The 23325-nt window shown below is 50.3% G+C and overlaps 1 protein-coding gene across 4 annotated transcripts in view; it reads left to right on the forward strand.

The window, feature by feature from the left end:
- Positions 1-23325, forward strand: part of MYO5B (myosin VB) — a 387779-nt gene that overhangs the window by 320192 nt on the left and 44262 nt on the right. For all 4 annotated transcript variants that reach the window (XM_033421389.2, XM_033421388.2, XM_049697846.1 and 1 more), the window contains 8 exons: positions 340-551; positions 2522-2678; positions 4569-4808; positions 10633-10866; positions 19027-19111; positions 19929-20077; positions 21140-21259; positions 23105-23245. In XM_033421389.2, the coding sequence (XP_033277280.1) occupies positions 340-551; positions 2522-2678; positions 4569-4808; positions 10633-10866; positions 19027-19111; positions 19929-20077; positions 21140-21259; positions 23105-23245 (1338 nt within the window). The remainder of the gene's footprint in view (positions 1-339; positions 552-2521; positions 2679-4568; positions 4809-10632; positions 10867-19026; positions 19112-19928; positions 20078-21139; positions 21260-23104; positions 23246-23325) is intronic.

A 23325-nucleotide genomic window follows, 5' to 3' on the forward strand; every position in this document is an offset into this window, starting at 1 on the left:
TTCAACATCTCCATCCCGTCCTCCAGCCCTCAGTTTATTGTTTCCGTAATCTTCAGCACTGCCTGAAATGTACTGTGTCCTTGTTTGCTTGTCCGGCTGCCCTCACAGCGATGTCCGTTGCTGGCGGGCAGGGATCTTTTTCACTGCTGCATTCAGTGTCTGACCAGTAGTAGGGACAGGCTCGGGGTCTGTTAACACACTAACTCTCAGCATTTGTTTAAGGAGCAGGGGCATGTGACACCTGGCAAGGGAATTGTGTGTCAGAGGACCTGGGGTGGTAGGGTGCTTTCCCTTACTGCTCACGGATGGTGAACCAGCTCCCCTCCCTGCCTTGTAAAGGATCCTGACAAGTTCCAGTTTGGCCGCACCAAGATCTTCTTCCGGGCAGGCCAGGTGGCCTACCTGGAGAAGCTTCGGGCTGACAAGTTCCGGGCAGCCACCATCATGATCCAGAAAACCGTCCGGGGCTGGCTGCAGAAGGTGAAGTACTGCAGGTTGAAGGCAGCTACCTTAACTCTGCAGAGGTACTGCCGAGGACACCTGGCCCGCAGGTGAGCTGAGCCGGGGCACATCTAAGGTAGCAGATTGACGGTGAGGGTGGAGGGGCAGGGGGCTGGGACCAGCTCCGAGCTGGCTGGCCACTCTCAGCCCCGGTAGTTCGAGTGGTTTCTGCTGGGCCCTGTCCGCATCCGGCTTTCCCCCAGCAGCTGGGCCTCTCTCTCTCCTGCCCTTCTCACCTGAGCATGTAGGTCTAGTTCCCAGGTCTCTTGCCTCCCCCAGTCTGTCCCTGTCCTAGGCTAGCACTGGCTGGTTTTCCCACAAAACCTCCATTTGCCCTTTGCTTAAACTCTTAAGTAAAACAATCTTCTTTTAGAAAAAGAGACAATTGCAGCCTTTCTGTCACAGTCAACATACACTCAGCTTTGTGATTGACGCCACCAGTTTCACAATCCCTTGGGAGTTTGGTAAATAGGGCTGGCAAGACCCGGGGAGGTCCCTTCTATGAGTCGTTGCACTCAGCCAGCACAGAGAGGGCGAGCATTGTCTGACCACAAGCAGCTACCTCAGGGCAGAGCCTGAAGCCAGTCGGCTGCCCTGACCCAGCCCAGCACCATGTAGAAGAAGCTACTTTACTTTAAACGTCCCCTCCTCAGTGATGTCATTGGGTTGACGAAACGCTAAAGCGGTATGGGCATCTCCGGAGAGCAGAGGGATGGGCGTGGAGGACACCCCCGCCACCAGACCCATCCCCGGACCTTTACACAGGTCATCAGATTTTGGACCCAGCCCTAGTTCAAAATCAGTGACCTCTGCAGATCCGGATTTCCTCGGAGAAATGACAGTCATTGCCAGGAAGCCTTGCATTTGGAAGCCAAAGTTTCACAAGTGGCTGCTCAGGCATCTCTGCTTGAATATAGAAAACAAGCCCAGAGCAGGCAGCCTTTGTACCATAAAGTTAGAAGACTACTCCAGCTCCCCCTCCTGTCCTTGCTGTTAGCTGTTTATCCGAGCAGAACTGGAGATGATGAATGCCATTAATTTACCTGTGAAGAGCTGAGAGATGGTGTCTGGAACAAAAGCTATGGAAATGAGAAGGTTGTCAGTAGTATCAACACTAAGTCATCATCCACAGTCAGGGCATCACTGAGCACCCTTGTGCCGGGGGCTCTGACTTGGGCAGCAAGCTGGCCTGCATTCTCCCTGCAGGGTGTTTGTATTCTAGAGAGACTGCTCAGGGAGAGCTGGACCAGGAATCGGACTCATTTCAGCAGGTAGAGCAGGGCTGAGTGGGTCACCTCCCACTCTGGAGCTGTGCTAGATGATTTCCAAGGTCCTTTCTAGCTTTTAATATTCTGACTCTCTAGTTGAGCATTTGCTATGAGCCTGATACCAAACAAAGCCCTGAAGGAGGGTAAAAAGTGTTGGACTGACTTTATGTCTGTCTTGAGGGGTGAGATGGAGAATGCAGAAATGAAACAGAGGAAAGTAGATGCCCATGTGCAGTGTATCCCCAGCAGAACGGGCTGGGAAATGAGAAAACAAAGAGGGGTCGCTGCAGGTCTGAGAAGGTTTTATTCATTCAGCAAATACTTAACCATGTGCCACTATGCCAGGCCCTGTACTGGATGTAGGGGTACAAGGATGCTTGAGACATGGCTCCTGACCTCTCCACACCCGATGAGCTCCAGGGACCAGACAGGGGTGTGAACATGTGATGTTGAGGACTGCCGAGGTCGCAGGAGGGGCTTGCGGGTGGGGGAGTGGACAGATGGGGATCAGAGTTGATCAGACTTAGACTGCATTGTAAATATGTGGAAAGACGTTTTGCACAAGACGGAGGAAGCCAATTCTGCTGTTCTGAGCTGAGCCTCAAGTCCCCAAGGCCTTGCTACAGTCGGTAACGGTGATGAGGGTTGGCTTGTCCTTGTGGTGTCCAGGCAGGGCCGGGGGGGAGGGGCTCGCATTCAAGAGTGACCCAGAGGCCTCCGTCAGTCTGGCCCACCACCCTCTCCCTCCCCAGGCTGGCCGAGCATCTGCGGAGGACCCGGGCGGCTGTGGTGGTCCAGAAGCAGTACCGCATGTGGAGGGCTCACCAGGCCTACCAGAGGGTCCGCAGGGCCACCGTCGTCATCCAGGCCTTCGCTCGGGGCATGTTTGTACGGAGAATCTACCACCAGGTGTGTAGCCACCCTGAGGGACTCAGGCTGTAAACTCAGAACTAAGCAGCAGCAAATGGGTTGGCACCAACATAAATGTTTCTTGGGCGCTTCTAACTTTTTTCTAAGTAATTTCACAAGTCTGCTCTCACTGAATCCTAACCAAAGTCTCATGAGGTGTAGTGTCTCAAAAGTTCTCCAGAGAGACAGAACCAATAGGAGATGCGTGTATCTGTGTGTGTGTGTGTGTGTGTGTGTGTGTGTGTGTGTGTGTGTGTGTGTTTATTATGAGGAAGTGGCTCATGCAGTCATGGAGGCTGAGCAGTCCCCCCATCTGCTGTCTACAAGCTGGACACCCAGGAAAGTCAGGGGTGTAATTCAGCCCAAGTCTGAAGGCCTCAGGACAAGGGAGCTGATGGTACACATCCAGTCTGAGGGCAGGAGAAGATGAGACGAAATGTCCCAGCTCAACAGTGAGGCAAGATGAAGACGAATTCCTCCTTCCTCCACGTTTTGTTCTATTTAGTCCCACCGTGGATGGCATGATGCCCGCTACACAGGGGAGGGCAGTCCTCTTCACTGAGCCCACCGGCTCAAATACTTCTCTCTCTGGAAACATCCTCGCAGACACACCCAGAAGCAGTCTTTAACCTGAGCATCCCGTGGCCAGTCAAGTTGACACATACTAAGTATCACAGGTAGGAAGGGTGCGTATCATTGTACCCCTTCAACAGCTGTGAGATGCTTGGAGCAGCTGACTCACCTGCCCAAGGGCACTCGGTCAGCCCATGGCAGAGTCTGGTGACCTATCTGGGGCTCACACAGACTTGAGAGAAGGGGGAAGTATTGGGAGTCATCAGGCTAGCTCCTCCATTTAACTGATTAGCAGCCCGAAGCCCAGTGAGGTGAGGTCAGGAGAAGGACCCTGACCTCCTCCCTGCCGGGCCATTATCCAATGAAGCTGAAAGACCCAGTTAGGTAGCCCCAAGTCAGGACACACCCCATCCACCAGATCACCCCCGCATAACTGAAGCTCAATGCTAAGATGAAAGATGGGTTGGAACGAAATGTCTGAAATGGTCTTTTGTTTTCCTAAAATGAACATCTACCTCATGTATGATCAGAGAAGGTGTGATTTTCTCAATAATAAAACTATAAAGTGTTACATTGATAATGAAAAAGCAAACGTGGTTAGGCACCAGATGGAGCACCCCCGGGCCCGTGGGAAAAGCTTCTGTGAATATTCCTGGGAGATTGGTGACATCTGTGTGGTGTCTCCATGGATGGGACAGGTGGCATTTCGGAGGCACTAGGGTTTGAACCCAGCTCATCTCAGCTGTGATACTGGGCATGTTAGTCTTTCAACATGTTTATTTATTCATTCCACAAATACTTATTTGCAGGGCATTAGCGTGAGAACACTGATGATGCTTTGATTTTCTGAGTGGTTTTCTAACTGGATAGGAAAAAAACACAAACAGTGAATTGCAAGCCAGGTTTGTAACTGTAAGCCATTTAACCCACTCAGCAATTTCACTCGACAGTGTCACTTCATCTCTCCCGCTCACCGTCACCAGGAGGGGATCCACATCTGTTGAACGGGGGGCTTATCAGCTGGATAATGTTTAAGCCCCTCCAACTTTGAGGTTTTTAGACTGTGGTTTCCTAACCAATAAAAAGTTAAAAAACAAAACAAAAAACTAGAAAGGAGAGTTTGACGGCTCATTTCCTGTAGGTACACAGGCTGCCAACTTAGTTACAAGTTGTTCATAAAATAAATGGCCACCAGAGCCCTAAGCCATAGGGAGGCTGTCTCTCGCTGACCTTGGCTCTCTCCCCAGAGCAGTACATGAGCCCCTTCCTCCCGTCCTGCAGTGCAAACCCACCAGGTGTGTGCTTGTCCCCTGCCAGGTCCTCAGGGAGCACAAGGCCACCATCATCCAGAAGCACGTGCGGAGCTGGCTGGCTCGCAGGTGCTTCCAGCGGCTTCGGGGCGCGGCCATTGTCATCCAGTGCGGCTTCCGGAGGCTCAAGGCCAAGCGGGAGCTGAAGGCCCTCAAGATTGAGGCCCGCTCAGCAGAGCACCTAAAACGCCTCAACGTGGGCATGGAGAACAAGGTGGTCCAGCTGCAGCGGAAGATCGACGACCAGGTTGGTGTCTTGAGCTCCCACCCAGGGGGTGGGGCTGTGGGGAGACTCCACGGGCATGTTTGAGAGAGACCCATGGCTTCCCCAGGGAGCTCTCATTTGATCCCCACAAGACTTCGTGAGGCCATTTTACAGACAAGCAAATTGTGGATCGGGGGCATCAAGCACTTGGCCAAGGTCACAGAATTAGAAAGTGCCAGAACCAGCACTCCAGCCCAGGTCTTCTGATCCCACAGCCATAACGAGGGTGATGCTGGTGTTTTTAACCCCAAATGTCACTAAAGTGTCGGTCCTTTCCTGTGTCGTGGCTTAAGATGGGTTTCCAGAGTTGAAAGCAGGCTCACTGGTACCTGGCTCGTGTAGGGTATTAATGGCCTCAGGACCAGGCTTTTGCAATGCCCTGGAGGGTTTCAGGTGCCTCCTGAGAAAGGAAAGAAGAAGATGGAGCAAAGGAAGGGGGGAAACATGCTGAAGGCGTGTGGTATGTGGTGTGGAGGAAGACAGTTGGAGTCGGGCCACCAGGCAGGGCTTTGGCAGTCACTGGTTTTATTGTACCTATTCTATGCTAGGCACTTTTTTAAGCTTCTCATGATCCCAATAGGGCAAGAAAATAAATGAGCCATTTTACACCTAAACTAGCTGCCCTAAACAGGAGCCCAAAAGTGGTTAAATGTTCCTGCCTTTCTGTTCTTGCAAAAGACGGCTTCTGGAGAAGAAATTGTGGCCCTGGGTGTCTGTCTCTATGTGAGTTCTACAGATGTCTTCTTTGGCTTGGCTCCCTAGTGGGGAAGCAAGACAGAAAGCTCAGTGCAGGGTGGAGGACACTCAATACATACCTGGCCCTGGTTGGCCTACAGTGATAGGTCAGGTCAGGGAGGAAGACATATCTACCCAGAGCATCAGGAGTGGATAGGAAAAGGTCTGTACTCTGGGATCAGCCATTTGGAAAACACAATCACAAGGAGGACCTAGGGTTGTATTATTATTATCATTGCCATTATTATTATTATTATTATTATTATGGCTGTTGATGACTGGCCAGGAAAGACATTGTGCCAATTAACCTTCTGAGCAAGGTATAGTCAGAGGGACAAGCAGATTTTGTTGGCACTGCTGCACCCTGCCAGGAGCCCCATGTACTGCCCTGCCGCCTCGGCCCTAGGTTCCAGCCATAGGGCCCTGCATTGGCATTGCTGATTTCTCAAGTTGACTTGAGAGGTTAAGAATAAATCTGGTATTTTATACTCCATGTGCTGGAACATCAAAGAGAAGCAGATTTAAAAGGCCTATTTTTAAAGAGCTTTTTGCCTTCAGCTTCCTGCTTGGCAAACATCTGTGAGTAGTGGCAGGTGTTACCCTGTGTGCAGAGGGTAAGGAGAAGAGGCAGGAGGGGGTGGGTTAGATCTTGCTTTCTTGTGTCCCTCCCCATGTTGCCTGACTGTGTGCTAGGCGCTGTTCTCATGTGTCAACTCATTTGATCCTTACCACAACCCTATGAGATTTAACATTATTCCCATTTTAAACAGGCACAGAGAGGTTAAGTAGCCCGCAAGGCCACATAGCTAGTAAGTAGCATGGCTAGGATTGAAACTTGGCAGTTTGGTTCCAAAGAATGTTCTGCTGCCTCCAACCAAATTTTAGGATATCTGCATATTACGGGATTCTTCAGAGATGTGAGAATTCCTCAGAACAAGGAAGACCCTTAGCTTTGTTTGGGGTTCATTCTCATAGACAGCGTCGTCCTTGGACAGTGGGGTGTGTGACCCAGTGTCAAAGAACACGTGTGGTGCTGTGTCACGAGAGGAGTCAGCAGCATAATCCGTGGCACCAGGACTTGTTTTATTGCAGTCTCTTAGCAGGCAGGGCTGGCCTTTGTAAATGAATGGGTTTCTGTTCTTTCTTTATGGCTGGAGACAGCTCAGGCAGCTGCTCCCCTGACACGCAGGGTTCTTTGCCAGGAGGAAAGGATACACGTGTGCCAGGAACAACATAGGCGAAGGCATCCCAGAGTATTTGTCAGAGCAGCATGAGGTGTGGTGGACAAAGTCCCAGCTGGATGGAGGTTTGAGTTCTGTCTCAGTTATACCTGCAACCAGAGCTGACAGTTTGGGGTTATGGCCGAATCTCTGATTAGGCCTTGAGTTCCTCAGAGACAATTGGCCTAAGATCTCTAACTTCTAGCTCAAAAATTCACTGATGCCATAAAGTGGCTAATAAAGTGGTTTCCAGCTCCAGACTGCAATGAAGAATCACGAGGGGAAGCTTTTTTTAAAAAGTATCCCCACTGCCAAGAAGTCAGCAAAGGAGGAAACTGAAAGATAAAAGCAGGGTAAGGTTAGTGCCCCAAATTCATGTTTAAGGTTTTGTGCACCCAACTGAAGAGACAAGATGCAAGTTTAGCACGAAGCTCCCAAGCAAACAGAAAGAAGGGAACAGGATCCCTTGAGAGCTGTTGAAAGAGTTGAGGAGGGTTTGGAGCTGTCCGTGGTGCTGAGACAGGTATCCTGTGGGTTTTCAGAATCTGATGTAATAAACCACATCCTTCACAGTATCCTTCAGCAGTAAGTTCAGTGACAGTTCCTGGGATGATTTCTTGCAGTGTTCCTGGTGTAGGCCTGTGGTGTGACATTTTTCAGCCAAAATGATGTAACCTATGAACTTGGCTCTATCCATCTGGCTTTATTCAAGCACAGCGTGGAGAGTGAGAAGGCCAGTTGAGCTAACAATATTTTTACAATGAGGGTCAAGTTCCTTAGACCTTTATGAGTATAAGGCTATATTTAAATATATTTTATTTGATATATGAAAATATGATGCAAATGTATGGATTCAGTCAGTAACCTCTATTTATTTATTTGTTTATTTATTTATTCATTTATGTATTTATTTTACAACATATTAAGATTCTTTTTTTTCCTATTTTTAAAAAATTTTTTATTGGAGTGGAGTTGATTTACAATGTTGTGTTTGTTTCAGATATACAGTAAAGTGGATAAGTTACACATACACACATATCCACTCTTTTTTAGATTCTTTTCCCACATAGGTCATTACAGAGTATCCAGTAGAGATCCCCGTGCTATACAGTAGTTCTTATTAGTTTTCTATTTTATATACAGTAGTGTGTATGTGTCAATCCCAATCTCCCAATTTCTCCTTCCCCTCTTTCCCCCCTGGTAAACATAAGTTTGTTTTCTACATTTGTGACTCTATTTCTAAGACAAATATCATATGATATCACTTACATGTGGAAACTTAAAAAAAGAAGGGACAGATGAACTTATTTACAAGTCAGTAACCTTTTCAATCAGTTTGATTCAGTGTACTTAGTACACACTCGGTAAACATTAGTTAATATTTTATTTTTCATCCATGTACATTTGAAATATCGTATGTGACAAGTTACAGTTTTATGTCCTCTGTGCCTCAGTTTTCTCAACTGTGAAATGGAGATATTAATCAGCCTTACTACATAGGATTTTTGTGACTAGAGAATGAGTTAATAGATGTGAATCATGTAGTACAGTGCCCTTGAGCAGTGGTGCAGAGCAAGCAGCCTCTCGGGATGTCTGGGGAGCTCGAGGAGAACAGGGGTCCATATGGAAATCCCCAGCCCGCTGCTGTTAGGAAAAGGCCCTCGCTGGAGGACAGAGCTGGCCGGGTCTCAAGTCACACTGACAAAGGCAGCTCCAGGGAGCCTGGCCTGCCGTCACAGGGAGGGTTTCCGGGGTCTATGAGGGGCAAGTGCCCCTCACCACTCCCTGTGCCAGGCTTGGCTGCACGGCCAGGGGTTCCATGGCATGAGGATGAGGCAGGAAACTGCTGGGCCCTTCTGGGGTCCTCCTTTCTAAAACCATGCCTCCGGAACAGGAAATGTGCCGCCGTTAGGAATCTCCCACCCACTCCCCAGGCGGCCGGCAAAGAGTTCGTAGCATCTCTCCCAGGGGGTCCCTAGAGAACTGAATGATGAAGAAGCTGCCCTTTATCAAGCACTAACTGTGCTCCTGGTGCCGGGCCCCAGGGAAGCCCTTAATCTCCCTGAGCCTTGATAAAACCCTGTGAGGAAGGAGTTACAGTTATCTGTCTTTCACACATGAGGAAGCCAGGCACAGGGAGGAGGAATGAGCTGACCACACGTTCGCAGCTGATCAGGATAGAGCTGCGGTCTGAGCACAGGTCTGTCTGGGTCCAGTCTCTTAACTCCCCAACTTCCCAGAGCCCCGCCTCAGCGTGCGTGTCGATGAAAGCAAAGAGCTGGCCTCCTAGACATGTTATCTTTGCATGAGGGTCCTGGGGTGTCATCACTGCCCATAGCAGGATGTCGCCATCACTTTGTGTACCTCTCCACACCCCACACCTGCTCCATCTAGAGGCCTCCGCAGCCCCGTCCTCCTTCCCACGTTTCCGGGGATCTGACCCAGGCTGCAGCACCTGGAGGAACCTCGCTTCCCGCCCAGAGCAGAACAAAGTCAAGGTGGCTAGTCCAACACGTGTTCCCTCCCTGAACCCCACCCCCCTTGTACAGAGACTCTTCAGCTTCCTGGGAGACCCAGAGCTGGGTGGGCAGTGCAGATGGCACTGGGGTTTTTAAACAGATGCTGCCTAATTGGATTTCTTATTTGTGATTACTTAGAGCAAGGCTGACTGTCAGACCAGACATGAGGGCATGTCAGGTAGTAACTGGGAGGTTTCCACAGACTGTGGGAGGATCTTTCTGTGCTGTATCAATGAGGGAAATGTACCGCTTGGACACCAACAGTGGGTCTCAGCCTTAAGGTCCCACGGATTCATGGTGTTGTGCTGGGTCCCACAGCTGTTCTTTTGCCGCCCCTCGCTGCTTCCCATGAAGCTTCCCTGCTGGTGTGAATTAGTCATTGGTTCCTGACGCCCCAGCTTGTTGATAGTTTAGCCAATAGCTCTGTTCTACTTGGAGCTCCTGCAGAGAACAGCAATGAAGAATTGTCACTGACTGTTGCTTGCTTGCTTGGTTACTGGGAGAACCCTGCTTCTTCCACTGCACTTTCCCTGCTAACCACTTTGAGCTGATATGCTCAACTGCAGCACCACTTCCTGCCCATGTTTACACTAGCACTTGACACTGGCCCTGGGTCCTCAGGGCTTCCTCTGTGTGAGCTCATCCACAGTCTGCCTCCGAGTCCCCCCTCCGTACCTCTGCCAGGCACCCGGGAGAATGCTTCTCACTTACCTATTGCTTGAGTGGGTACATGATTGGGTACCTCGTCGGCAGGAACGGGTTCTGCCAGGGCATCCGTTTCTGGAGTCAGAGTCTTACAGGATAAGCTGACAGGTGGTGGGAGGGATCCCTAGGCCCCATGGAGGACCTCCTTGGAAGAGGGGATGCTGAAGAGGTCCTTTGTCTCAGAGCCAGCGATTAGGTTGCAGCTCTTTGTGCCAGTGAGTCCAAGGACAGGAGGGCCCAGCGTGAAAGAGCAGGGAATCCTGAAAAGCAAAGGATGCAGTTCCAAGAAGCCAAAAACATTGTTCCTGCAACTTAAAAACCGGGCGTAAGATCTCTCCAGCCGGACACAGAAGGCTAACCACTGTCGGCCAGCTTCCAGCTCTGTCACAGCTCCTAAACACTCCTTGAATGTCAGTACTGGTGTTTTTTCTTTTCCTTTATTTCTCCTAGGTTCACAGTAGAGTTTTGTTAGGGAGATGCCAAGAAAGCACTCAAGCATTCGGTGATTGTGAGGTTTAATTCCACCTTGGAAGTCCCTTTTTTAATTGCCTTCATGTTTGTTCCTGTCCCACTAACCTTGCTCTCCACCTCTGTTTCCTCCCTCCCTGTTTGCTGGTGCTCTCCCAGAACAAAGAGTTCAAGATGCTGTCGGAGCAGCTGTCAGCCATCACCTCCACACACGCCACGGAGGTAGAGAAGCTGAAGGAGGAGCTGGCCTGCTACCAGCAGAGCCAGGGTGGGGACAGCACCCCGCAGCTGCAGGAGGAGGTCGAGAGCCTGCGGACAGAACTGCAGAGGGCCCACTCGGAGCGTAAGGTCCTGGAGGACGCCCACACCCGGGAGAAGGACGAGCTGAGAAAGGTATGTCGGGGCCAGAGGGGCAGCTGAGTGGTGGCTGGCTAACAGAGCACCCCTCCGAAGTGGTTTCTTCTTCCAGCTGTTACACTGCCATGGACTTTACTGGGGCTTGTGCCCAAGACTGACCATCCCTCTGCGTTTAGATGTAAAGTGCCACTGCTTTGGGGGAACCCACACAAGCACGTGTCCATTCGCCTGGCAAGTGCTGATTGAGTTTCTGCCATTACCTGGACATGATGGCATCCCCTGAAAGGTTACACACATGTGCCTTTGGGCATGTTCCTTATAGTCTAGAACTAGCCACTGAGTCCGCTCTGCAGTCCGAGTTCCTGTTGGCAGGAGAGACGGTACAGAGGTAGTGGCCTTTCTTCATAACGTTGCCTGCAGGGACTAGGGGCAACCTCTAGGCATCCCTACCCATAATCATAGTGCTTTGGGGAATTTGCCTTAAGTTTAAGTGTTGACTAATCTCCTCTGGTTGGTGTGCTCTGTAGGTTTACTTTCCACCCCATAAAACGGGATTGGACCCCACTCTCCCATCTCAAATGTCAGGATACAGAGATTCCCTTCTCCACTGCCAAGATAGCTGTTCAAACCAGGGAAGTCCCACGTGCCCCTGCGGAGCCTTCCACGGTCTCAGGACGCTGCTTCTCTCCCCCATCTTTATGGCAACCCACAGGCCACAGGGAAGATGGCCCACTGCCCACTCATTTAGTTCCTGTCCATCACTGGAGAGTCACGATGGGTTAAGAATCTAAGAGGGAAGGACTCAGTGTTCCTAACATTGAAATAACAATTTTCAGTGTTTAAAAATTGGGGCAAGCTGAATGCTGCCACAGAAAGCATCCTGAGGTAGACACAGGAGTTTCCAGATTCTCATCCCTGCATTGCCATTACCAAGTGCATGCAGGAAGTCTCACTGGCCTTAGTTCCCTCATCTGTTTAAAAAAAAAGAAAAGAAAAGAAGAAGAAAGGTTGGTTTAGATCATTTTTTAGGCCCCTTCTACTTGCAGCTAGTCAGCTCCATGAGATGGTATTTGATGGTTTCTAGAAGGAAAAAGAACCTCCCTCAACCCTGCTCTGTAGTGCCTCTCTCTTCCTGTGCCCAGTTACCTTCTCCTGGGCTGAGCCCTCGGGCACAACCGGGAAATAGGGGGGCTGCCATCCACCTGCGGACCCAGCTCCTGCTGGGCTTGCCTACGTCACTTCCTGTCCTGGGCAGAACTTCCCCACCGTCAGCCACTGCTTTCCCCAGATCCCAGGGGGTTTCCCAGAGTCAGAAGGGGGATCCACACGGGGATTAGGTGACGAGGAAATTGAGACATAGGACTTACTGGTGCAGGCAGCCTGGCACAAAAGAGGCCACCCTGCAGCCTGTTGCCCAGATAAACCTGCCAGCTCACCCACCACGCCTGGAGTGGACTTCATTCTTCGGGGTAAAGCACATGCTTAAGGAAACCCCCGTTACAATGTAGCTACAAGCCTGTGACCTATAAAGTGTGGAATTCCTAACTTGTTGTTTATGGATCCTTGCTAACAGATAGACAGGAACCCCTGTATGGGAATAAGAGACAAGATGGTGAAATCCACAGGCAGAGAGAAGAGGCCAAGATCAGAACTGGAAACTCTTGAGATTGGTGACCCTGGGAGAAAAAGAAAAGCAGGTTCCCTGCACGTGGGTGCTGGTTACATGAGACGCTGGGAAGTCTGTTAACCCAGCAGATCACAAAACCGGGGTCTGCGGTCTCCGCCTCCACAGAGGGCACTTGACTCATGGACTCCCTAGGCTCCTTCTCTGCCTCCCCTGGGGCACTGTGATTTGGGGACTCAGAGTACTTTTAAAGTATCCACGTCTCCGTCCAGGGAGCCTAAGTGTTTATAATATCCCATGAGCCAAATAAGGAAGTGGGCTGCCTCCTCCTCTCCTTTGGAAAAATTGTTACTATTGAAGTCTGGACCTGGGTCTTAAATATCAATACAATGAGAGCTTGGTCCTGGCAAGAAAAAAGAAAAATTCAAGGACACTGCCTAAAAGGGAATAGCAGGCACAGAGGCAGAACGAGGAAAGCACCTTCCCTGACTCCAAATATGAGCAAGTCCCAAGCTGGTAACTTAAGAAACTGGCGTGAAATGATTAAGTGCGATGTCCATCTTTTTCCAGGAGGAGAAAAAGTGGAAGCAAATTTTTCTCTTTCTTTAAGGTCTTCCAAACGTTTATTCTGGTGGCTGTGGGGTAGGGCAGGTAGGGGCTGGCTTTTTCCCCCTCTGGTTCTTCTCTGCCGAGTCTGGGTTTAATATTTATCAAAGGTACCACGTCCAGGCTTAACAAACGCTGAATAATCAGACAGTTGGTTTCTTCTCGGGCTTGTCCAGCAGCCTGCTCCTTGCTGAACAAGATCGATGAGGTGGGCGAAGCAGGGAGGGAGCTGCCTGCTGGTAGGTGTGTAATTAATGGATTTGATATTTCTGTCAGCAAATGTTGTATTGGAACTGGCAACCCGGTAAACTCGGGGCTCCCCGCTTCTGACGGCATTCTCATTGTCAGGCCACGTGGCCATGCTGCCTTGGACTGTGGGAGGCCAGGCCTCCCTGGGGGCAGAGCCTGGGCATGACCCACCCCCATCAGCTGCAGAAGTTAGCTGACAGTCGTTCTATTAAAGGTGTCTTTGTTGGGGCCTCTCCCCAGAGTGGTCCGCACCTCGGCCTGGAGCCTCCTTTCCTTTTAGCTGTGGGATGTGTATTTTGTTCCTTCTTAAAGCTATCAGTGATCCCTGCGCTGACGGACTTGTGCAGCTGTGCTGTTTCCTATCCCTGATGAAAGAGACGTGAGTCCCAGGGCTGCCCTTGACACAGAGGCAATGGCTCATTATCCAGAATCTGCTCTGCTGGTGAGGCCAGCACGGTCTGGCTCAGAGCAGGGCTGTGGGTGGGTAAGAAAGAGCGGCCCACAGCTAGGTCCCTGGCTCTGAGCGAGGGTCCTTGACCCCTGTGAGCCCCGCAGGCCTCGAGCGTTCAGGCTGGTGCAGTTGGGGTTCTGTGTTGTATTGTGTCATCGGCCACTGAACCACCAGCGGATAGTTACCTTGGATAGTTCCAATGTAAAGGTTTTGTGTTTTTCCAAATAGAAGTAAAAAGATCTGCCTTTGGGGGTAGGGGGGTTCTCACAGTGGAATGTTTTGAGTCTTTCCCCCCTCCAGTGATACAGAACAGGACTTCTTTGGCCCATTAAGACTCAGAGTTGTGCTGTCAGCGGGCTTCATGGTTCATAAGGAGGCTGATGGTTGTTAGAAAGAGGACCCCATGCGTCTCATGGAAGGACGTTATCTCACCGCAGAAATCATGGAAGCTCACAGCCCTTCGTTAATTCAGTAGTTATTTATTGAGTGTATTTGTTAGGCACTGTTCTGCACACTGGTGCAAAAGTAAGCAATTTTAAAGGTCCTTCTCTTGGGCTTCCCTGGTGGCGCCGTGGTTGAGAGTCCGCCTGCCGATGCAGGGGACACGAGTTCGTGCCCCGATCTGGGAGGATCCCACATGCCACGGGGCGGCTGGGCCCGTGAGCCATGGCCGCTGAGCCTGCGTGTCCGGAGCCTGTGCTCCGCAATGGGAGAGGCCACAACAGTGAGAGGCCCGCGTACCGCAAAAAAAAAAAAAAAAGTCCTTCTCATTCTTAGGGAGTGTAAATATTTGGGGGTTATTGGAGAGTATACAGATGGGAATCAAATACAAATTATCCCTCATGTGCAATAAAGAGAAATAAAGCAGAGTAAAGGGATAGAGGGGAACCTTTGGGGCCAGGGCAGGTGTGTTTCATTCAGACTCCCGCTGAGAAGATACCTGAGTGAAGTGAGGAGTGAGCCATGGGGACTTCTAGGGAACAGGTGACAAATGTCACAGCAGGTGCGTCAGCCCTGCGGTGGGAGTAGGCTGGGTGGGTTCAAGGACCAACAAGGAGGCCATCGGGCTGAGGCGGACAGAGCAAGGAGAAAGGTAGGAAGGTGGTGAGATCACATCAGGAAGGATCTTCTGACCTTGAAGGCAACATTGGCCGTGAACCCTCCAGAGAGATGAGCAAGTCTGTCTGGTGCACTTGGTCCCTGCAGCACACACCAGATCCCTCCCGCCCCGAACGCCTTCCTGGAACTCTGCTGTCGGAACCAGGCGTTTGAGGCCTGCTCCAGGCTTCGACATCGCTGTCCTTCATGTGTCAGCCTTCTGACCTGTCAGGATGCAGGGTGGCCTAGTGGTTACGAGCTGGACCCGGTCTGCTCAGGGCCACAGCCAGCTGTGGTTTTCTACTAGAAGACTTGCATTTGGCTCTTTTTACAGTGCAAGAACCCAACTTGAAAAAACTAAGTCAAAACAAAACCAAAAGCCCAGAGCTACATTGTATCCCCAAACATTATCACTAGTAAAGGCAGTTACTTAGCTGAGGCATTTGTTTCATTTAACTGACCAGGGACTAAACTAGCCTGATTTACACCAGTGTTGGTTCTGATGATCTGTCCCCAATCACCTTTTAGAGGTAAGAAACACTCCCAAAAATATTGCCTTGCAAGAGTTAAAAGACCCCTCCACCAAAAAAAAAAAAAAAAAAAAGGAGCTGCTGAATGATGTTTAATGAGCCGCCACAGCTGGCGAGGGAGCTATTTATCACCGGAGAGGACACACCTGCCTGACTCTGTGTTAGCGTCTCCCCCTGCAGCCTGCGTCCCTGACAACAAAAGCAAGGCCATTTGGCTGCAGAAGTTTGTCACCCACCACAACGGCGGCCAACAAACTCTCCATATGCTAGCTGGTTGGGGAGACTGGGGATGGCCAGCACCTGGGGAAGTGTGATTGGGGGAGCGCTCTCTGCCCCCGCCTGGGATGTGGAGCTGAGATGGGGCCCATCCCTCCTGCTGTGCGCCTACCTCCAGAACTGCTCAGGCAGGAAGAAAAGCAAAGCTCCCCAATGCCACTTTGATGAATGGCTTAGAATAACACAGCTGAGTTCATCAGAGGCCTGTCTTTTGGAATCAAAGCCTTGGAGGGAGACGGAGGAAAGAAATGAGGCGCCCGCACAACAGCTTTTAGTGGGTACACGCTCGCAACCGTGGCTGCCCCGCCAGCTGGAGTCTTGGCCGAGATTTTAGATCACAGGTGGTTGCGATGAAGCTTCATGATCTTCGCCTGCATTCGGAGGAATGGAGGTTTCAGGTCCAGCCTCGTGGTGGTGGCATGCGCCCTCTACTGGGCAGACGACACGCTCCACTTCAGAGGGACATTGCCGGCCTGTAGGATGCTCAGAGGACAGTCATGAGCACTGAGTGATCCTGGAAGCCATCTCAGGTGCCCACCTGCTCTGTGGGCTGCCCGTGTATACAGAAGGTGGTTTAGGGAATGGAAGGCCTAGTTCCAAGGAGGGTCTGGTTACCTCACAGCCTGATCTGAGCAGCCACTCACCCTGGTCCACTGGTTCAGGGGTTGCAGTCTTGCTTCTCCGAGGGGGACTGGAGTCCTGCCCTCCTGACTGTGGCACCAGGTGGAGCTTCACTCTGGCTGCACCCTGGGTGGGCTTTTTGTTGCAGAGGTTCACACCACGCGGTTTCTTCTGTTGGTCGTTTTCAGTTTGACTTTACTTGTACACCTAGAAAAGGGAAAGCTATTTTGAGTATTTGCCAAGCTAATTTAAAGGCACACGTGAGGTCATTGGGTGGTGAACTGCGTCCAATAACAGCAAATTAGATGAATTTAAAGAGTGCTTTTTCCTGGCCTCCTGAGCCGAATTGAATTATTTGATTAAACAAGCTCATGTCTTCTAGATGTTTCAGTCAACGATAAAGACATTTAAAAAAACCAAAAACCCTTTAAAGGAGTCCTGATTTTTGCATGAGGAAAGCTTGGGCTCCTTAACTGGATCTGCAGGGCAATTCGTTCGTTCAACAAGCGTTAGGTGCCCGCGTCGGGCCGGGTGCTGATGATGTGACAGCCTGGAACGTGGCCCCTGGGTCCTGCTGAGGCCTCTGGTCCAGGCTGAGCAGGCGCATGTCTGCCAGGGGGCAGGGCCGTAGCACCAAGGCTGAGAAACCCTGCTTTACGGAAACCTGCTATGGCCCTTACCTGTTTTCTCACTGTTACCCACCTGTTCCTCAGCCCTGCTAGGCTGGGCCCTCTCTGTGGGCAGCTACCTTGAGTCTTGTTCATTTGCATCCCCTAGCCCCTGGCAGGGCTCCTGGTACAGAGAAGCGCATCAGGAAGTGTGTGATGGATGAGTGACAGCCTTGCCCTGTGTCACCCCCTGGGCCAGAACTAGGCTTCGCAAGTGGGAGCCTTTGAGGATAAAACAGCGTCCATCCCGATGCTTTTTCTTTTATACTTTGCCCTCACTCACCACCAAGTCAGGTTTGCTCTCTGTGGACACGAAACATCAGTTGTGTTCATTATAATAAAAAATAAATTGTCGACGAAGATAACAGTTTGGTATAATTAGTCACATGAGTGTATACATATTTACCAGCCTTATCTCATTTGATATCCTGTGGGGGGGCAGAGCATGGTCCTTTGCCTGATCCTCCATAGAGAGAGCTCCTGACCATGAAGGGGGTAATAATCTACTTGGTGGGAACGGGTCTGCTGAACATAAAGACGTAATGCCAGCGGTTCTCGACCTAGAGTAGTGTCAGCATTGCCCTCACTAGTCAGCCTCATTCCTGTAACTCTCAGCAGCACATCCGCAGATGAGCTGACGAGGGAAACTGAGTCCATCTCAACTGAGATTGCAAAGGAGCTGCAGTGTCCCGTTGCCAGGATGGGACAGTGTCCTGGAAGGTAGTTTTGAGCCACGTTTTGAAGGAGATTGAAACCTCCTTGAAGTTTGAAGGAGTTGGGTCATGTTAATGGAGGGTTAACAAACGGCTTGGACCTTTTGCAAGCCTCTGCCAGTACTGTGTGTCTGCTCTTCTCTGTAAGGATCCTTAGAGAGCACGCCGCCTATCAGCAGCTCCCCAGAGGGGCCAAGGCACCTAAGTGGAGCCACTGCCGTCTGAATTCCGGAGGGGAGAACAGCAGACCTCAGTCCTGGACTCCAGCCTCGTTGCAGTTCTCTCCTGACCCTTCTACGTGATGCTGGGGGTTGGGGGGAGCAGTTCTCTTAACCCACCTCTTTAAAGCCAGGAGGAAGGGAAGATGGCATTGAAACATAACTAGTTGGAATTCAAACCTCTCCAAGGCTTCTGCCCTTTAGCCAGCATCCCTGGGGCCTCCTTTCTTGCTTTTCCTGCCACGGGGTCTAGCAGCATTTCAAGGGAGTGCAGGTGGGTCCTCTGGGACCTGTGTGATCCTCTCTCCCCCTGGATTCCATGCCACAGTCTCCTAGGTAGCAATTCTGGTAGGTCACCATCTAGTCTCAGCTACTCTGAACAGGCTGGTCATCACGTGTTCTGTTATTGTACTGAGGATGGCATTTTGAGGCTCTTTCTCCACAGGCTGGGAAGAAGCCTCTCCCCAGTAGGTCATAAAATGTACCAAAGAGCCAGAACCGATTTCTTCAACCAAAGGGAGCGAGGTTGTTTATGCTTATCACTCAGACCAAAACCTGGGAGCCTGTCTTACACTCTTTTTTTTGTCTTTTGCCACACCTAGCACAGGGTACTGTGCTTAGGAAAACAGCAGCTTCACTGAACATAATTCACATCCTCTAGTTGAAAGTCAATAGCAAGGCTCCTTCCCTTCCCCAGCATCTGAGCTGTGCGGGTCCAGTGAGACACACATGGGCAGGGGCGGGTGAAGACCAGGGGTAATTCTTCATTGTGAGCTTTAGGCTTTCCTGAGACTCAAACATGAGAGCTCAGAATTTACCAGGACACGGAACTAAATACAAGAAGGCCAGTTATCACTGTAAGATCCTGAACACAGCATATGACCTTGGCGTAGACTTTTCATGAGGTTTCTGTGGGCATTGCAAAACCACAAACAGTGGTAAACCCATCTGCCTTGTTCTAATGGGATTTTTCTTTCAGTGTACAATTTTAATCCCCAAATGAAAGCAGCTTTGGCCGATTCAATTTTCTTTAGTAAAAAGAGCATTTAAACTTAACCAGCTGAAGTTCAGACCTCACAAAAGGAGCCTTTCCTCTGCCCGGCTTCCCAGGCAAATATTCTTCCCCCTGCTCTCTCTTTCAGCGAGTTGCAGACCTGGAGCAAGAAAATGCCCTCCTGAAAGATGAGAAGGCACAGCTTAACAACCAAATCCTGTGCCAATCTAAAGGTAGGTACCAGAGGGCAGGACTTTTCATTTTGGATTTTAAGTTCTTTTCCACACGAATTTTCCCCCAAAGATTTCTACGAAGCGTGTAGTTAGTCCGGATGCTGCAGTGGGGAAAGGGTTTCATCAGGAGAGAGATGAAAAAGAAGGGTGATCTTTAAGATCCCGCGACATTTGGTTTCAGGAGTTTTAATCACCTGAGCGCACAGGCTCACCCAGCATGGTCTTTAACTGTTTTAAATTTCCCTTTAAAAATTGTTTCTTTCCACTGATACGAATCAGAAGTTTTGGTGGGAGAAAAGCCCACCCATGTTACCTTTTTGCCTTCCCTCCTTCTCCCCACCTAACCTGCGGCCATATCTCCTCGCATCTCCTTTAATCTCTCTGCACAAGAACCTGAAAGACCAGGAATAAGGAAGAAACTCTGGAACAGAACCTGGGTTCTTCCAGCATTGCTGCCAGCGGTTGCTATGACAGTTGTTGTAAGAGAGAGTCTGGCATGTTAGCCGAGCGAGTTGTCGTGCGTGCAGCCGGCTTCTCTCCCCAGCCCCTAGGGGCAGGGTGGGCTTCCCCACCCGCCCCCGCCCCCCACCCCCCCACCCCCCCCCACCCCCGCTCCGAAGACTGCAGCCGAGCCTTGGGAGCACACCTCCCTGGGCTCTGCAGAGGGTGAGGTCGCTGAATAAACTCGCCAAGTATCTGTGTCGTGAGCTTGTTGTGGGCAGCCTTTTAACAAGAGTTTAGTCGGCAGACACGAGCGGTCACGCTCGAGGGGAAGCCATGCCAAGCAGACGTGCAGCTCTGTGCACTTGCTTTCCAGATGAACTTGCCCAGACCTCCGTCGAGGAAAACCTCCTGATGAAGAAGGAGCTGGAGGAGGAACGCTCCCGGTACCAGAACCTCGTGAAGGAATATTCCCGGCTGGAGCAGAGATACGACAACCTCCGGGACGAGATGACCATCATAAAGGCAAGGAGGGCAGTCCTCCCGCCCACCGGCTTCGCAGCCCTTGTTCTCGCGCCGCTGCCCCTGCAGTGCCGTCTGGCACAGCGATGCCCGGTGATCGGTGCTGCACGAACAGTGTCGCCTCCCCGTGTTAGTTCTCACCCCTCCCACGGGTAGATCTCACACAAGCAAGTAGCTGGGCAGTGAGTCCTTCCCAAGGGCAGCTCCTTTCCCAACTTTGGGGTCTTATGAAGATCTCGGTTAGGACTTGAAGGAGAATTCCACCCACGTAAATGTGTTCTCTTTCTTGTTTCCTACTCTGGGAGAATCCCTGTGTGGAAACAGGAATGGCGTGGGGAGCACAAGCTGCGGGGGGGCCTGCAAGGGTCTGACGGTTTCTCCTAACCCTCGATGCCACGCAGATACAGGGGAACGTTTTCATGTTTCACGATTTGTCATTCTCTTTTACCCCATGTAACTATTCCCTCCAAAAAGGCATATTCAAACGAGACTGAATAAGTTAATTGTATAGGAACCAGGAAGAGAAACTGAGTAGGAACATATATAGAAATCTAAAATTTTCCTACCAAGATCAGTTTTTACTCTCAGCGCCCAATCAGATGCAAGGGGGGAAAAGAGTCATTTTTAAGTGAACAGTATAGATGATAAGCTCTATTTCTAATATGCTTACTATTTTCAGAAACAGAATTGGTGGAGTACAGGTTGAAGTAGGGGCCTTGAGGGGCCGGTGTGCAGTGTTCTCTTCAAGAGGGAGGCGGTGACAGGACTGTCTATGTACTTCAGGCTGTTTGGGGGTTAAGGGTCTTTTCCCCAGGACTTTTCAGAGAAATTGGCCCAATGTTAGGGGTTTACATTTCATTTACAGGGAGCACAGACCCGCTGTAGAGCTGTGTTCTCTTCCAAGTGTCATTTTGTTGCTTAGCCGTTGTTCCAAGAAACAGTGGTACCTATTCTTGTTGACAAAGGAGGCAAAAGTCCAATTCTAGAATCTACTGTTATTTGAAAAATAATGGTTCTTGTTAACATTAGTTCATTATGTGTTTTCACATGTTTCTCCCTAAACAGCAAACCCCAGGCCACAGGCGGAACCCATCAAACCAGAGTAGCTTAGAATCTGACTCTAATTACCCCTCCATCTCGACATCTGAGGTCGGAGACGCAGAAGATGCCCTCCAACAGGTGGAGGTGAGTAAGACAGGCTCTTGGCTCTTTGTCTGTGCTCCAGTGGGAGGGTCTGTGACCTGTGTGGAGCTTCTCCCACCAGCGCTGTTCTGTTTCTGGGACCACAGTTCCCCGGGCTCATTCCTGACAGCAGGGTCACTCGAACTGCAGCGGACTTATAGACGGTTCTCTGGAGTTAATATTTACTGTGCAAGGCAATACATTATTGTTCCCACTCTCCATAAAGGAAGATCCCTGATTCCTCTTGCAAAACTGAGGACCTGTTGCAGAGAGGTGAGATAGCTGGAACAGCTGAGTCATTAAAAGAGATATAATTTATCATCCCCATTTAGTATCACAGCACATATAGTAATATCAACAAGAAAATTTCCCTTCCTGACTTCGAAAGCTGGCTAAAACTCAGAGGACAGCAACAAATATTTGAAACAACAGATATTTGCTGAACGAAATGTATCTTTGTCGGTAATAGCCTCTTAGAGTCACACAGCGGTCTTTATAGTCTGTGTGTAATTTTATTAAAGGTACATAGACACACAGTTTTTCCTCTGGCATTGGAAAAGCAGAAAATCACAAGCACGTAAAACCGTATGAAGCACATGAAGATAGATGTGGAAGAGGGACGGTTATAAAAACAAATGTGCTTTGATCGCATCCTTGTGCCAGGCGCTGCTGGAGGGTACTGGAGAAACAGGTGATCGAGCCAGAGAAGGTCCCTGCCCTCATGGAGCTTGTCTGATGGAGAGTTAGACACTAATCAGTTGACGGAAGAAGCTTATAATACAATTGCGAGTACCGTTAAGTGCTGTAAAGGAAAGTGAAGGATGGTGAGAGATGGCGAGTGATGGAATAAAGGGTGGAAGGATAGAAAAGGAGGTCCTCCAGGTAAAGGTCTGTCTGCTGCACAGTTTGCTGTGGTTTGCTGCCTGCTGTATGTACTTAGTAAGCATTTAACAAATGCTGGCTTAAGGCCCTTGGTCTTGCTTTGCAGTCTCCTGAGTCTGGGTCCCAGAGGCTTTGGTCAGCCTGAACTCCAGATGCACCACCCAGGTGTTTGTATATGTGACGGTTTACCTGCAGGCATAAGCACTTCCATCAGTGGACTTATGGTCTTCCGGGAAGCTGAGGCTGGTTCTTGGGATTGGCCAGAGCAGCATTCATTAAGTGCTGGCTGAACCACATTATGTTGTCCCTTATGTGCAAACATGTACTTTTAAGATCCATGTGGATATGCTTGTGCCGATACGCATTTGTCCATGCACACCCACACGTGACAGACCCTGGAGGACAGACCCAGGCATGAATCTGAAGGAAGAAATCTACTGGGAAATTGATGCTGCAGGATCTGTTGGATAAACGGGTTCCCTGGCGGAACAAGCATTGATTTTGATTCAAGGTGCAGTCAGTGGTATTCGACAGCACGTTTAACAGTGATTAGTAAGCACGTTGATCCTTCATCAGGAAGCATTATATCCTGAGTTTTACAACTTCTCTGTGTGAGACCATTTTCCAGAAATGAGCTCTTTTTTAACTTCCAAATAAAAAGGCTGTGTCCTTATCCATTTGTTCCTAGAGTGTATGATTGGTCATCTTGGGTGGCTCACACAGGAGGAATATAAGTGGCTGAGACTCAGATGTTACGTAGACAGAAAATGAGCCTGGAGCACCAACTTTAATATGAGAATGATAGTTGGTTGGCATTGACTTTGTCTCAGAGGCGTGGGTTGATGTTTGGGAGGGAGAGGGAGGACAGACGGCCGACGGAGACAGCTGACCCGGGGGGTGCCGTGCACTCCTAAGGCATCTGTGCTATTAAAACCTCTTCTTCCTACTCCCTGTCTTCCTCGGAAGGAAATTGGCCTGGAGAAGGCGGCCATGGACCTGACAGTCTTCCTGAAGCTGCAGAAGAGGGTGCGAGAGCTTGAGCAGGAGAGGAAGAAACTGCAGGTGCAACTGGAGAAGAAAGAACAGCAGGACAGCAAGAAAATCCCGGTGCGTGAAGGAGCTGCGAGCCCGCAGGGCCGCACCCTGAGGGTGCTGGCGTCAGAATGACCCAGCTCACTCCTGCCAGG

Source organism: Orcinus orca, chromosome 15 (assembly GCF_937001465.1).
Source record: "Orcinus orca chromosome 15, mOrcOrc1.1, whole genome shotgun sequence".
In the NCBI taxonomy this organism is placed as follows: Eukaryota; Metazoa; Chordata; class Mammalia; order Artiodactyla; family Delphinidae; genus Orcinus; species Orcinus orca.